At 47.4% G+C, this 14,714-nt stretch overlaps 6 protein-coding genes across 6 annotated transcripts; 4 read left to right on the top strand and 2 right to left on the bottom strand.

Annotated features, from left to right (window-relative positions):
* Positions 1 to 259: 259 nt before the first annotated feature.
* spb4 (ATP-dependent RNA helicase SPB4) lies at positions 260 to 2,297 on the bottom strand (the record flags this gene model as incomplete). Its single annotated transcript, XM_056643208.1, has 3 exons — positions 260 to 1,373; positions 1,434 to 1,940; positions 2,002 to 2,297. The coding sequence occupies 3 exons, from the start codon at positions 2,295 to 2,297 to the stop codon at positions 260 to 262; spliced, it is 1,917 nt and encodes a 638-aa protein (XP_056502620.1).
* A 462-nt stretch (positions 2,298 to 2,759) lies between these two features.
* On the top strand, positions 2,760 to 3,875 carry N7469_004287 (diacylglycerol/polyprenol kinase family protein; the record flags this gene model as incomplete). Its single annotated transcript, XM_056643207.1, has 1 exon — positions 2,760 to 3,875. One exon carries the CDS (start codon positions 2,760 to 2,762, stop codon positions 3,873 to 3,875), a length of 1,116 nt encoding a protein of 371 aa, XP_056502619.1.
* Positions 3,876 to 4,650: 775 nt separating this feature from the next.
* Positions 4,651 to 6,337, top strand: N7469_004286 (putative aromatic-L-amino-acid decarboxylase; the record flags this gene model as incomplete). Its single annotated transcript, XM_056643206.1, has 3 exons — positions 4,651 to 4,699; positions 4,777 to 5,701; positions 5,770 to 6,337. 3 exons carry the CDS (start codon positions 4,651 to 4,653, stop codon positions 6,335 to 6,337), a joined length of 1,542 nt encoding a protein of 513 aa, XP_056502618.1.
* Positions 6,338 to 6,773: 436 nt separating this feature from the next.
* N7469_004285 (transcription factor domain-containing protein) lies at positions 6,774 to 9,254 on the top strand (the record flags this gene model as incomplete). The annotated part of the gene is made up of 4 exons (XM_056643205.1): positions 6,774 to 6,883; positions 6,943 to 7,074; positions 7,133 to 7,841; positions 7,947 to 9,254. The coding sequence occupies 4 exons, from the start codon at positions 6,774 to 6,776 to the stop codon at positions 9,252 to 9,254; spliced, it is 2,259 nt and encodes a 752-aa protein (XP_056502617.1).
* Positions 9,255 to 9,686: 432 nt separating this feature from the next.
* On the bottom strand, positions 9,687 to 12,438 carry N7469_004284 (crossover junction endodeoxyribonuclease; the record flags this gene model as incomplete). Its single annotated transcript, XM_056643204.1, has 2 exons — positions 9,687 to 12,291; positions 12,425 to 12,438. The coding sequence occupies 2 exons, from the start codon at positions 12,436 to 12,438 to the stop codon at positions 9,687 to 9,689; spliced, it is 2,619 nt and encodes an 872-aa protein (XP_056502616.1).
* Positions 12,439 to 12,913: 475 nt separating this feature from the next.
* Positions 12,914 to 14,512, top strand: N7469_004283 (putative actin-related protein RO7; the record flags this gene model as incomplete). The annotated part of the gene is made up of 1 exon (XM_056643203.1): positions 12,914 to 14,512. One exon carries the CDS (start codon positions 12,914 to 12,916, stop codon positions 14,510 to 14,512), a length of 1,599 nt encoding a protein of 532 aa, XP_056502615.1.
* Between the last annotated feature and the right edge of the window lie 202 nt (positions 14,513 to 14,714).

The raw sequence follows: 14,714 nt of genomic DNA, 5'->3' as shown, positions 1-14,714 counted from the left end.
CACCGCGAAATTTGCATCTAACAATCTGCGGCGGGCTTTGTTTCTGTTTCTGCTTCTCTTCTCTCCCTCGATTAATTGTTAATTTCGTCTGTGTTTTAGCCAGCATTTTTATCTGAAGTTTGTGGATATTATGATTTGTGATTATTTTGATCGAGTCGAATACGGATTGATATTTGTTAAGTTTTAAGAGAGTATTTAATAGACGTGTATCTAGGTATTCTGGAATCTCCCATATTCAATCCAGCTGTGAATTATGATCTCAGTCAAAACCCGTGAACTCTTCGTCATTGCCAACAGGATTTGAAGCTTCATTCTTCGCAGCACTTTTTGCCAAGCGCTGCTGTTCATTCCTTGCCCTAATCTCTTCGACCATCCTCTCTGTCTCGCGGGCTTTCTGCTTCTCTGCTTCTGGTAGTTGTTCCCATCTTTCCAATTCCTTGCGAGCTTTCTTGGCCTCTCTCCGCTTGAACTTCTTGTCTCGAGCCTCTTGGTTCTGACTCCAAGAGGAATTGTCGGCTGCGCGCCGTTTTCGCGAATCTTGTTCATTATCTCCGGCCTGTGCATGCTCTTCCATCATTTCCTTGCGTCGCTTCTCTCGTTGCTTATCCTTATATATGAAATTATCCCAATCCAGGCTAACGCCCAATGTACGATCCCCGGTGAAGTTGCGCAGCTCAGGCATCTTGGGTAACTTGAGAAGACCCCAAGCCTTGCCGAGAGCTTCCCAGTCAAGGTCTGCCACACGGAAGATACTGCTTGCCTGGTGTTTGCTATAGCTTCGAAGCCAGCTGACGAATGCTTTTTGACCCTTATCGTGATGGCTACGATCTTGTCGCATGAATTTGCGAACGGACTCTGTTGCAGCCTCAGCATCTTCGTCCGAGGGCATTGGCAGGTTGAAAGGAGCCACCGGGGTTTTGCGGACTTCCAAGAATGAAACATAGTCTTCTTCCCGGCCTGGATGGAGGAGGACAATACTGAGGCCTCGGCGTCCAGCACGGCCAGCGCGGCCACATCTGTGGATGAAGGTTTTTGGATCAGATGGGGGATCTATTTGCACAACCAAATCGACTGATGGAATGTCAAGGCCACGAGAAGCAACATCGGTAGTCAGAAGAATAGAAGGAGAGGTGGATGTCGTGAAGCGAGCGAAGTTCTTTTGGCGGACGTTGGCAGGGTGTTTTCCATGAAGCGGGACAAGGAGAAAGTCGTCGCCTAAGATTATAGGGAGCATCATTGAAAGATAATCGACGCTTGAGCATGTTGAAACGAAAAAGATGGTTTTCTGGGGAGTTGGTTGAACGGTTGAGAGGATTTGTTTCAGGATGGAGAATTTGTGAGCCGAGGGAGTTGTTAGATAAGTCATTTGCAAGCTGATCAAGATGTTAGCACTGATAATTTGGAGTTGGCTCTAAAAGATACGATGAACATACCTTGCTGGCGTGCGCTTGTCCTCAATTCCAGAGCCGCCCTTCACTTTCACGGCAACCTTCACAGGATTGCGAAGACCCACACGGACGATCTGGTCGACTGCCTCGCTGATACTGGCACTGAAAAGACCCGTCCTTCGTTGCTTTGGTAGATGGCGGAGGATCTTTTGGAGATCATCTTTGAATCCCAGATCCAGAAGTCTGTCCGCCTCATCAAGGACGAGCATTTCGAATGATGACTGTGGACAATGCACGTGGGGCGATGATAGAAGTTCTAGCAATCTTCCGGGCGTAGAAACCAACACATTCGGTGATCGCTTGAGGAATGAACTGAGGTCTTCAGCAGGAGTTGTTGCGCCGCCTAGCAAGAGTTGTGGGACGACTTTCAAGATCGAAGAGGAGGACTTGGGACGAGGTGCGTCTCCTTCTGGTGGATTAATCGCCGCGGCAGATGCAGGGTGGAACTCAAGTAGTGATAAAAGAACTTGATAGATTTGCGATGCTAGTTCTCTAAATGGAAGAAGAAATCAGTATCCACGATCTCTTCAGCTATTAACATGCCGTTCTTTACCTTGTAGGAGAGATAATGATTGCACCGATATGATGCTTCTTGAGTGGCTCCTCAAGGCGCAAAAGCTTTTCCACTACCGGAATCAGAAAAGAAAGAGTCTTTCCACTGCCTGTCACGGCCTCCACAACCACGTCTTTATGCGCCATGAACAATGGAATGGCCGAGGCCTGAACTGGGGTCATGCGGGCGAAGCCCATGGAGGATACAGCATCCAAAGCCCATTGCGACAGCGGAGGAGTCAGACCATCCCAAGACCGGGATGACGACTTTGGCTTAACCTTTTGCTTTGAAGCCATTTTCACTTCGAACTGTAGTTCCAAAGAACGTTTTGAGATGTTGATACAAACTTCCGCAGCAAAAAAAAAGCGCGGAAATTCCAACTGTTATCGATAAGGAAATCCCACGTGATCCTCAATGACCGCGGCATTGCCGGATGCGCGCAGGTCGACTCTTTTTCTCGTTTTGTGCCTGACTCTGCTTCATTCAACTCTCGACGATTTTCTTTTCTTTTCCTTTGCTTTGTTTTCAGATACTTTATGTCAGCAATGCGATAGGGCCCCGTGTTGCAACACTGAAAATACTGTCCCTCATCGACGTTTCGCGGGCGCCCAGAACGATCGCCCATCATTAAGTCGTTAGGAAGATCATCGATACCCTGCGGCAGTCTTGCCTGCGACACCGCAAGTCCTTGTACTCGACCATTTTTAGGTCTAATTAATACGCCGGCGCTCCCTCAATTTTCCCTGCGATCGTCCATCATGCCTTCGACGTCAGACAATGTACCGGAGACCCCTCGAGTCATCTCACCGTCACCTTCCCTCGACGACGGGCCCGACACACGTGATGGATATCTTGCACCAGTAACGCGCTCAGCAGCTCGACGACAACATTTCACGGGGGTCGCGGAAGATAGCTCTGGGTCAGGGAGGTCTCAAAGCCCACCAGCCCCCACCCCCAGTCGTTCAGCACGGAAGCGTCGGTCCAACCCTATGATCCCAGCATCGCCGCCGTCCACCTCGAACGGCAAAGCCTCCAATGGCCTTTTGTCACCCAAGATTGCAGAGGCTGCGCGTGATATTTCACGATCACCATCACCACTTGGTCTCATTCCTTTACATTCGCGCTATCGCAACTTCATTCACCGCCATGAAATCCCTCGCAAACTTCTCCATGTGTCAATTGGATTTTTGACCCTCGGCCTTTATAGTCGTGGAATCCAGACCCTTCAAATTACTCCCGTTTTATTTACTGCATTAGTCCCGATAGCAGTCACCGATTTTGTTCGCCACCGTTCAGAAAAGGTCAACAAACTTTACATCCGCTGTATGGGTGCACTTATGCGGGAGACTGAAGTCTCTGGTTATAATGGCGTTATTTGGTACCTTCTCGGCGCATATGTTGTCCTACGGTTCTTCCCTAAGGATGTCGGTGTTATGGGTGTGCTTCTTCTCAGTTGGTGTGACACTGCAGCATCTACATTTGGCCGTCTTTATGGCCGATACACTCCTCGCCTTCGAACCGGGAAGAGCTTAGCTGGCACTTTAGCTGCTTGCTTTGTTGGTGTTGTCACTGCAGCAACATTTTGGGGTTGGTTTGTGCCTTATATGGGAGCCTTTCCCAACGACCCTGAAAACGCATTCATGTTCACAGGCCGTCTCAACCTTTTACCCAACTGTGTTCGGGGTCTTATTGGCTGGGAGCCTTCCTCTTCAGGAGTGATCACTGGTCCATTGGCCCTTGGTGCTATGAGTGTCGTGTCTGGAGTTGTGGCCGCCGGCAGTGAATTCATCGACCTATGGGGCTGGGATGACAACCTTACCATTCCCGTTCTGAGTGGGCTTGGACTTTGGGGTTTCTTGAAAGTATTTGGCTGAATATAGGATCTCCCCTTTTCATTATAAAGTTGTTTTATATACTTTCTTCTCTTACGGCATATGAGTCGCATCGCTGCTCGTTTACTGGTGTTTAATGCTTAGATGATTGATGGTTAGCTTTTCGGGCATGACATAGCATCAGATTCGATTTTTGGCTTCGACAAGGCGAACAGGCAGTTCAACCTTGTCATTATGAACATTTTTACCCCCCCTGTGATTAATACTTACTCAATTAGAGCACAACACTTGCAACTATTGATTACTTTTTTAAGTTTTATGCTTCTGATCCAGATCCATAGTAGCTCTCATGTGTGACGGCAGTGGATAGCACTGAAGTGCATGCTACCAAGTACTATAGTATCAATTCGAGTAGCCTAATCAAATAAATATAATTGAACAATCTCTTTCGATAAATAATCTTTTACCACGGAACACTTCATTCCATTCGCATCCATTTTTAATTGTTTGATGAAACTCGCTTAGTCCAATGTAAATCTTGCAATGCCGATTCGCGGTACACTCGGCCTCGGAATGTCCCCTCCGAGCGCACTCCAACGTCTTCCAGGAAATTCTGAACGGTGTCTTCTATTTAATCAACCATCTTATATTTGAACTGATTTTTGGTCTTTGATTATTTCTAGGCTATCAATTGCAAGACAAACGCTGTATTCTTACTCAGGGTACTTCCTTTGGAACACATACTTGTAATTCTCTTGACATATCACGGATTATACGCAACGATATCCTCCTGACACTCCCACATTAGTCTACAACCATGGATCAATCACAGTTCCGGGAAGCAGCTCATTCTGCTATTGATGATAGTATGTTTATTCTTCCCTTCAAAGCTTGAAAAATTATATTACATGAAGCAAGATCTTGGTCTGATCACCTTATCTAGTCATCAATCATTTTGATTCCATGCCCGAGAAGAGGGTCCTACCTACTGTAGAGCCAGGATATCTTCGCTCATTGGTCCCGGAGAACCCTCCCAATGAACCCGAAGAATGGGCTGTTATCCAAAAGGATATCGACTCTAAGATCAAGCCTGGCCTGACGCATTGGCAGTCCCCCAACTTCATGGCTTATTTCCCAGCCGGAGTGACCTATCCCAGTATTTTGGGTGAGATGTATTCAGCTACATTCAATGCTCCTGCTTTCAATTGGCTTTGTTCTCCGGCATGTACAGAGCTGGAAACAATTGTCATGGACTGGATGGCGAAAGCCCTCAGTCTGCCCGAGTGCTTTTTGAGTTCCTCAAAAGGAGGAGGCGTTATTCAAAACAGTGCCAGTGATGCTATTGCGACTGTCATTACGGCCGCGCGTGAGAGACGAGCCAAAGAGCTGGCTCTGGCTGATGGTATGGAGGAGGGTACCCCGGAATTTGAGGACCGGAAGATTGGGCACCAGGGAAAACTGGTTGCTATTGCAAGCGATCAAACCCACAGCAGTGCTGCAAAGGGTGCCTTGATTGCAGGTACTCGTTTCCGTGCTGTACAGACACAACTTGCAGACAACATGGAAATGACGGCTTCGCGCCTTCGAAAAGTATTGGAGAAGTGTGAGCAGGAGGGACTTGTTCCTTATCATTTGACTATGACCCTCGGAACCACGAACTCTTGCAGCATGGATCGTTATGCTGAGGTTACCGCTTTATTGAAAGAGAAGCCTGAATGGCAACGTATCTGGGTGCATGTCGATGCTGCTTATGCTGGTGCTTCCCTTATCACAGAGGAATGTAGTCATATTGCCAACAACTTCGCGGAGGGTGTTGACAGCTTCAATATGAACATGCACAAATGGCTTCTGGTCAATTTTGATGCAAAGTATGTTTGCCTTGACTTTTTCTCATACAAATTGATTTCAAAACTTGATCAGACTAACTCAATCATAGCTTGCTCTTCGTTCGAAACCGTGTGGATCTAACCAACGCATTCGACATGACACCGACGTACCTGAGAAATGCGTACTCAGACTCAGGAGCTGTGATAGATTATCGCAATTGGTCGTTTTCATTGGGTCGCCGATTCCGTGCACTGAAGATTTGGTTTGTTATGCGCAGCTATGGTCTCAACGGCATGAAGGCATATATTCGGAAGACCATGGGCCTTGGGGATCTGTTTGCGGATCTGGTTCGCGGGAGGTCCGACATTTTCGAAATTGTGACAAAACCGGCTTTTGCCTTGACTGTCTTCCGGGTGAAGAACCCGTCTGACGTTTCCAAAGGAGTAAATGGCACTTCTGCTGTTTGCAAGAAGGATAAAGAGTCTGACAGTCTGACCAAGAAGGTCTATGAGCTTGTTAATTCCAGAGGCGAGATCTTCATTACGGCTACTGTTGTTGATGGCATTTATGTCATTCGGGTGGTCAGCTCCAATCCGTTGGCTGAGGAGAAGTATGTTCGCAATGCCTTTGACATTCTGGTCCGTACTACCGAAGAGGTCCTCCAGCAGAGAGAATAAGGGGGAAATGACAAGTGAAATAGGGTGATAGAAGATAGAACAAAAGCCCAATCTGCTTATTACTTTGAACATACAAGTATTTCTGATACTAAGCGATACTACCTTGGTCTGATAGAAACTTGTTCCACTATATTATAAACTCTATGACCTGACATTCACGGGTTATCCGTGATAGGAATAAGATATTACCACCCAGACAACTGCATATATATATTGATAGTATTATCATTATCATGCAAGATCAATCAGATGCCGCCCAGATGATGCATACTCTATAGATATGTGAACTACTGTATGTAGTTGAGACCCACTTTCTGCCCTCCCGACCAATCGGAGGATATACGGACTTCTCGGTTTTCGTTTCCGCGTTCCGAGAGGCACTTCTCTCTTTTTGCTTTTGCCATCCATGCACGATTGGAATTGATATACTTGTTCAATGCCAGTTACTGGCTTTCAAGTTATGGGTTTGGAAAGGAATGTTGTTGAGCATGAACCCTCGCCATCTGAGCGAGCAAGAAAGAGGGCAAGATATACCTCAATTGCATGGTATGCTCGAACCCCACAGCCTTTGATTTGGCAGTTACATTGAATACTAACGGACTAAGCAACGAGTGTAAGCGGCGCAAGTTAAAATGTAGCGGTGGTGAGATCTGTACGAGATGCGATAGGGATAATGTGACCTGTATATATGATGCCAATCGCTCATCGACTCATCCGAGCGAGTTTAAGGATCCACGGTATGATCTAACCAGCCTGACTGATCAAAGGGTTTGATGCTGAGTATTTACTATACAGGGTGGGCCCACGATTCCATGCCGTGGATCAGCAGCTCGAGAGCCTACAGCGACAGATAAAGTTATTGTCTAATCGTTTGGTCAAGCTTGAGTCTTCTAGTCCTCAATCAATAGTCACTCCGAAGAGTTCGGAGCCGAGTGGCTTGCATCGCATTTTAAACGCGCCCAAGTCTCCACATTATATCGGACCAACCAGCGCTGAGTTTGGTCTACATCAGCACCAAAATGCTTCTGCTGCAAATGATCAAAATCATGACGAGGATGTAGGGATATCCGCCACACCAAGCCCTGCAGCATCGGACGTGGAGAGCAATCTACCGGTGGCCGCCTCCACCGCAAGCGCTCTAAGTTTGAGTCTTGAAGATACTCTGAACCTTGTACAGATCTATGAGGATAGTGTTGGAATCATGTACCCTTGTGTGGATCTGGATAGTGTTCGAGAATACGTCCATGAATATTATCGAACGAATGGTATATATGCAATCAATAGTGCATCTGAAGCTTTGGCTCAGGATGCACCGGATCAAGATTGGTTCACGGCCCGGGATATTCAAGTCTTGAAGATTATTCTTGCCACTGCTCTCCTAGCCGAGTCTCATGGCCGAAGTGAATTCGCAGCTCAACTAGCGGATAGTGTAGAGGATCGATTCGCAAGTCGTTTCAAGGTCGCGGAAGTGGATATGAAGGAGATTGTTATAATGACCTTACTGGTATGTTCTCGAAATACAACTCTACTCTGTATTATCTTACTAGCCAAGGGATCCGTGATATTATATGAAAGCAATGTGATAGCTGACGTACCTACGCAATCGCAGTCTATTTTCCATTCATATCGCGACGATGAAATCATTGCATGGCGAATGATACGTATTGCATCTAGTGCCACCATGGAATTGGGCTTACATCGCCAAGAAACATGGCAACGAACAGGCGGTGTTTTTCCTGGCGAAGTTGCTTGGACTTGGGCCAGAAGACTTTTTTGGTGCATCTATGTCCTCGACCGGAAATGGTCTTTCGGCTCTGGTCTACCGTTCGGGATTCAGGACATTGATATTGATACCAACCTCCCCGAGCCAGGCGACTCTACTCCATATCTGACATGCATGATCTCTCATGCTCGCTTGAGCACAAAGATCTGGGGCCTTATAATGGACTGGCCTAATCGCTCACGAGTGGCAACTTCCGACCAATGCGCTTACCTAGACACCCAAGTACAACATTGGTTTTGGTCCATCCCGAGCGAATTAAGATTTGACTCGACCCAGGCGCCAGATTCAATACAACAAACAGAAGACTCAGAACACAAGAATCGCCGATTGATGCTTCAGGTGCTCCTTGCTCTACAGGGAAATCAACTTCGAATTCTAGTATACCGACAGAATCTTCTCAGCAGTGAACACATTATGGAGAACCCACAGGGCGCATCTACCGCGGTAGAGACGGCGAAACGAACTATCCACATACTTGAACATTTCAGCCAAGTTTCGCATGTATATTTTCAGCGCCCAGAACCATTCAATTACTTTTTAATATCCGCTTTGGCAGCTCTACTTTTGGCAGTTCTACACGCGCCTCACACATTCCGCCATGTGTGTCGACCTGAGTTTTATACAGCGACAGAGCTTGTACGCCGCTCGGCTACCAGGGCCCAGACATCAAGACGACTACAAAAAATCATTCGCAGCTTAAAACAGATTAAACTGCATAAGGGGAATTCAAAGCGCGAACAGACCGCCTTGGGACAGCAATTATCGGAAGCCAAGAAGATCGCCGATGATCATCAGCCCACTACTTCACAAAATCCATTAGCGAGAGCTCAGCATGTCTGGGACTTCGCCCCGACGTTGTCAAACCCAGTTCAACAGCGTCAGGCTTACGACGTGTCAGAATCTATTTGGTCAACGGGACAAAGTACCATTGATACGGAGCCTAATATGTGTGAGGACTTGAGTAGCTTCTTTGAAACTGCAGGAGAGCTGTACTTTGACCCACGGACATCAGATCTACCAAGTGATGTGGATATGGGATTTTTTGCGCCAACAGGCCTGCCACCTTCCAATGCAGTGGATATATTCGAGGCTGATAACGAAGCCTTAACACGAGTAATGGCTGATTTGCTGTGATCACAAATGAGGGCTCGCCAATTGAGATAATAAACTTTCAAGCATAGCTAGGTGGTACAGTAATTTTGGCAGACATTCTTATCATATACCCTGCGAATGGCGAGTTGACTAACAGAGCACTATTAGCACGCTATCAGTGAGTAGTATGATCTAAAATTTGAATTTAATGTACTCGGTTTGTGTATTTGCATCAATAAGAAACATCATCAGTACATGTCTGTGACGCTTGAAGTTCTTGAAGTCGATGTTAATGTACACAACGCCCAGCAATGGTACATATCTCAGATATACTTGGGAACAAGGCTTGTTCGCAGTTTATACAGCTTGGGTATCCTGATGTAGTCCGCCGGCTATGCATGTTTCCTTCCAATAACGCCGAATCTAAATGCTAAGAACAAAGAACATTCACGCTGATGGGTATATGAGGACATTTCAAATCATATCAAGGATGCTGACGCGAGGAAGCCGCTTTTTCTTGCTCTGGCCTTTCTGTCCATCGTGTGGTAAGGTATCTATTGCCGTAGATGTTTCCTCAGACCCGGCGGATGTATCAACTTTCCAAAAGCCATTCGATGTCGTAACATTTTCAACGTGCCCTATTGTTTCTATTGGCTTCAGCGTTGCTCCATCGCTCTTCTTTTTGGGAGAAGATTTTGATGTCTTCTTTTTATCCTCGAAGACTTGTCCCAAAGACAGACAGCCATCATCACGTTCAAGCTCTGAAAGAATAACAGAATCAGATGAAACACGAGTCTGGTGATGATTCAGCGAAGGTTTGTTCTTCGTTGAATGGATAGGCTCTTGCTTTTGTGGAGTAGGAAAGAGGCGGCCCTTGCTGATCTCGATTTTCTTATGAGAAGGGGAATTGCGTGAAGGACGAGGGACAGCTTGGTCAGGGCTGTGACAGCGAGTTGGGAAGTCAAGTGAGAGTGAACCAACTGCTTTTTCCAGATTATAGATATCACTTGCGTGCTCTCTTCGGGTGTGCTCTTCTTCATATGAAAAATGCCTGTCCAGGCTAGGTCTTTTCGCCGGTTTATTTTGCCTCTTCGTTGGTGTCGAAGTGCCAATCTGATCAACTCTGCGTTGTCTGGGCGGTGTTGGAACCTCGGTGTCAGTGAATGCGACGGCGGGCTCCATGTCTTCAAGTCCACTGGTACCCAGAACGCTGGCACGTGTTCGCATGCGAGGCGGATTTGTCAAAGGGCGGCGCTTAGATGCTGGCGTAGGGGATGTTGTGTACAGATTCGAGAATGTATCCACAAGATCATCCACCTCTCGCGTGAAGCTAAAAGTTTCCCCAGTAGTTTCTCTCGCTGCATACATACTTGGAGAATTGTGATGATCTTCAAGGCCAGTAGCCTGTGGATACGATGTGCTAGCTCGAGATGTAAAATCATTCCCACCTCCTGACTTTGGCATGACAGCTTCGAGTAATTGTGTTCTAAATGGAGGGGAGTACTCCGACCTTTCCTTGGTCAGTGTGCCGTATTTTAGAATGCTGCCCCGTTTCATGCCTGGGTCGATAGGCCCCTTCTTCTTCGGTCCAGTCCGTCGACTGGCTGATTTCTTAGGGGCAGCCTTGCTGGCAGCCTTTTTAGCCAGCTCATCATCCCATTGTTTGACAATTCCGGGGAGCCCAATCCGAGCAACTGTCTCGAAAATCCAGACTTTTTCAATGCCCAAAGGGTCATATCGCTTCGTCACTCGCGTTTTCGAAGGTGTTTGTAATGTTGCCGCTTCAGTAGCTGGCTCGGCATCCTCCTCGATGATTTCGACTGTGTTTTGCGAAGGCTCGCTCTCTTCAGGTACCAGCTGTGGGTTTGGTTGCTCGCTTAAGAGATCAATCCCAACAACATCGACAGGTAAGATCTCAATTTGGAACTCAGTCATGCCATCCGTGCCGAAGTTTGTACGGCTTCGGCGGATTTTCTGGAGCCATGGAGTAACGCAGTCAGGCGCGAGTGTGCCATGAGCTAAACCCGAGACAGGGCGTTTCAGGCGAAGTCTGTAGGAGATAAGAGGCTCAGCCAATAGCTTGATGATCTTTCTAGCTCCCGAGCGGTAGTTCCATTCAAGATGCTCGGCGGCGAAGTTTCTGATAGACATAGGGTCAATCTCTTGATCCCATGCTTCTCTCAGGTGGTCTCTCAAGACTTCTATCTCATGATCGGCTGAGACGATTGGTTTTGCATAATACTGAAGAATGGCACGATCGGGGAAAGTATGTGGAATTCGAACAGCCTTGTGCTTCGTTGTGAAGTAGCCACTTTCGTTCTCATCCAATTCAAACTGTAATCGATCTCGCCACTCATTGAGATTTGAATCCAGCTCCGAAGGATTTGATTCAAGGATTTCTAGAAGGTCTTCGCCAAATCCAGCCTTTGAAATTTCTGCAGCCAGTTTACTGCCGCATTTGGGAACGCCCGATGGTAAGTAGTCACCTCCACTAAGCATGGCGAATAATATCATGCCTGGCCGATCGAAAGGTACATTTGTAACATCGGACTTGTTACCCATGCTATAGCGAGTGACATGAGTTGCTGCAGTCGTACCGGTTCCACTCTCTTTTGAGAAATTCTTGACCATGAAAGTGGACCCAAACATCAAAGTATCGATATCGTCGCTCATTACTGCGTCCACAACACCAGCTTGTTGCAGCCGAGCACATTCGGCCTCTGCCTCGCCCGGAGCGACATGCCATGGAAATCTGAACCGGCTGATAAGCTCCTGAGACCGTTGAATAATTGGTGCATTCCCGTGGCCGCGAGATGCCGTCGCTTTGCCTCTTTTGAAGGGAGGTTTTTGACTTCCATCATAAACGAAAAGTGGATGGATTGGCAATGCAAGCAATTTCACTAATCGGTAGAAAAGGGTTCGAATTTCGGGATTCTTGCCCCCACGGCCTGCTTGGACTTGAAACAGCCAGATTGATATATCAACTGCAATACGAATTGGTCTATTTTCACGCTCGAGATGGGAGACAGCCAGCTTCGAGAGTGCAATTCGTTCGCCTGCGCCCAGGGCATTGAGAAGTCTAATCTTAGTAGTTAGCAGGTGGCTTCTCTCATATTAAAAACGTTGTGCAGTCGCCGTTGCCGGGGACCTTTGCAATATATAAATCCGCCTGCCCTTCTTCAACCACCTCAGTGGCACGTTGCAAGGCTTACCCTGGTATCCCCATAATGCTAAATTCTTAAATTCTGCGGAATTCACGGCCTGTCATGTCTGCGTAAAGGCCATGCGATTAAAACGAGGAGAAATAAAAAGATAGATATAGAGACAGAAAGCGAGAGAGAAAGAGAGGTGAGGTTGAGTTGAAAGGCGGGAGAAAGTAAATAAACCACGGCCCGATGAAGATCCGTGCTCTCTTCCAACTCCAATTTCAACACGCGCAATTTTCGTTCAAGCAATCATTGGGGCCTGTTATTGGTGCCTCGGTGCGATTCTGACCATCGAATCAAATTCAACTTTCATATCTGCAGCTCATATTTGATTGATGAGTTGAACTATTCTGGTCGTTGTTAAACGCGAGCTCCTTACAGCGCCGCGCCCCTCTTCCCCCGAGGCGCAAACAAGGAACACACCAAACACGACTACGAGAATATCACAGCAAGCACAACGGCTGCCACGAGGCAACGAGTGGTCATTAATACACAATGTCTGCCACATCTCATTTACGCCATAGCCAAACTGCTCGGCCTTCCTCTCCCCACACGCCGCAACAATCACTTCGCTCAGGGAACACATCCTTCACTAGCACGACCTCTCCAGGCTCGTCGTTTCGCAATGAAGACGACGCAATAATTTTTGAGATAGGAGCGCGGTTTCTCAAAGCTGGGTTTGAGGGAAGTGGAACACCTATGTGTGTGAGACGCTTTGGTCCTGAAGAATCACGGAGAGCAGCGGACTACCGTGGGTGGATTCATGGAGAGATCGGCGCCGGTCCGTTACCGAAACCTGTCAATGGCGATGAATGGGTTCGAGATTATGAGCTGTGGCAGCAGGACCTGAGAAACGTGGATTTGGGGTTGGTTGAGGATAAGATCGAGCGCGTTTTTCGCGAGACCTACAACCAATACATGTTGACCGATGCGGGCACATCTCGGCTGGTCTTGACCCTCCCTGCACTCATGCCACATCCACTTTTGTCTTCACTACTTTCTACACTTTTTAGCCGTTGGCGATTTCCTAGTATTACTCTTCTTCCAAGTGCTACAATGGCCACGACAGCAGCAGGGCTGCGATCTGCTTTGGTTGTGGATCTTGGATGGGCCGAAACTACAGTGACGGGAATCTACGAATACAGAGAGACTATCACAAAACGAAGCACAAGAGCGATGAGAGCTTTGATGTTAGAGATGGGGCGTTTTTTCACCAGCTTGGACTCGGATCAAAGCAACACCAAAGAGCGAGAATCAGACTGTGACATCTCTGTAGGATTCGCATACTGCGAGGAAGTCGTGAGCAAGTTTGCTTGGTGCAGACTACAAGCCGAAGACGCGGAAGGGGATAATACCGCAGACAAGACCATCTCAATCCCTTCCCCTCAGAACCCAGAGCATGAGTATCAGGGCCTGCAGCTCTCCGATCTGGCAAAGCGAGTTGAAAAGGTCATATTAGGCTCGGATATCCCTGAAGTTGATTTTGATGACGATGAAAGACCCATCCCTTTGCTCATCTACAATGCTCTCCTTGCATTGCCACCCGATGCAAGAGGAACTTGTATGGCGCGTATCGTTTTTATGGGCGGTGGATCTCGAATTCCAGGTCTACGCCAGCGAATTTTGAAAGAAGTGCAAGCGTTGATTAACCAACATGGATGGAGCGCGATCCGAGGCAAGGTCGTTGACAGACAGCGACAGCGATTGGAGAAATTGAAAATATCAAAACAAGCTGATATTTCTACCCAGCCGCCAGAGGACAGCGCGGCTGATTCTACAGAGGATACGAAACCTGACCCTTCGAAAGAAGAACCAGAAGTCGACTTCGTAGAACAGAAGTTGCGTCGGCAGAATAAAGACACACCGGTTCCCGTCCAAGGAATCTTACGTGAGGTTGAGTCTCTGGGCTCTTGGGCTGGGGCTAGCCTCGTAACCAGCCTGAAGATCCGTGGTATGGTGGAGATCGAAAGAGAAAAGTTCCTTCAGCATGGATTGGCCGGAGCGACTCGAGACCTAGACCACCCTGTCCCTGATCGTCGATCTGGACTTCGAGCTGGAGATCGATCCAGCTGGACGCTCGCCGGATGGGCATGAAGACAATGAATCTACGTTCTGTGCGTTTGATGTGTTGGCAGATCTCTGTCAATAACTTATGCTATGCTGCTTAGTAAATAGCACCTGGATACCCCTTTTATGAATATAAATTTGATATATGCGCAATATCCCCGTCTTTTAAGACGACTGACGCTTCTAAATGCCTTGATCCACATTCGCACTGATCCTACTTGTAGATCGT

The sequence above is a fragment of the Penicillium citrinum genome (assembly GCF_028827155.1).
Source record: "Penicillium citrinum strain IBT 23319 chromosome Unknown utg000003l:1.0-4596430.0:1.0-4598250.0, whole genome shotgun sequence".
Classification (NCBI taxonomy): Eukaryota; Fungi; Ascomycota; class Eurotiomycetes; order Eurotiales; family Aspergillaceae; genus Penicillium; species Penicillium citrinum.
This window is presented reverse-complemented; position numbering and strand designations above follow the sequence as displayed.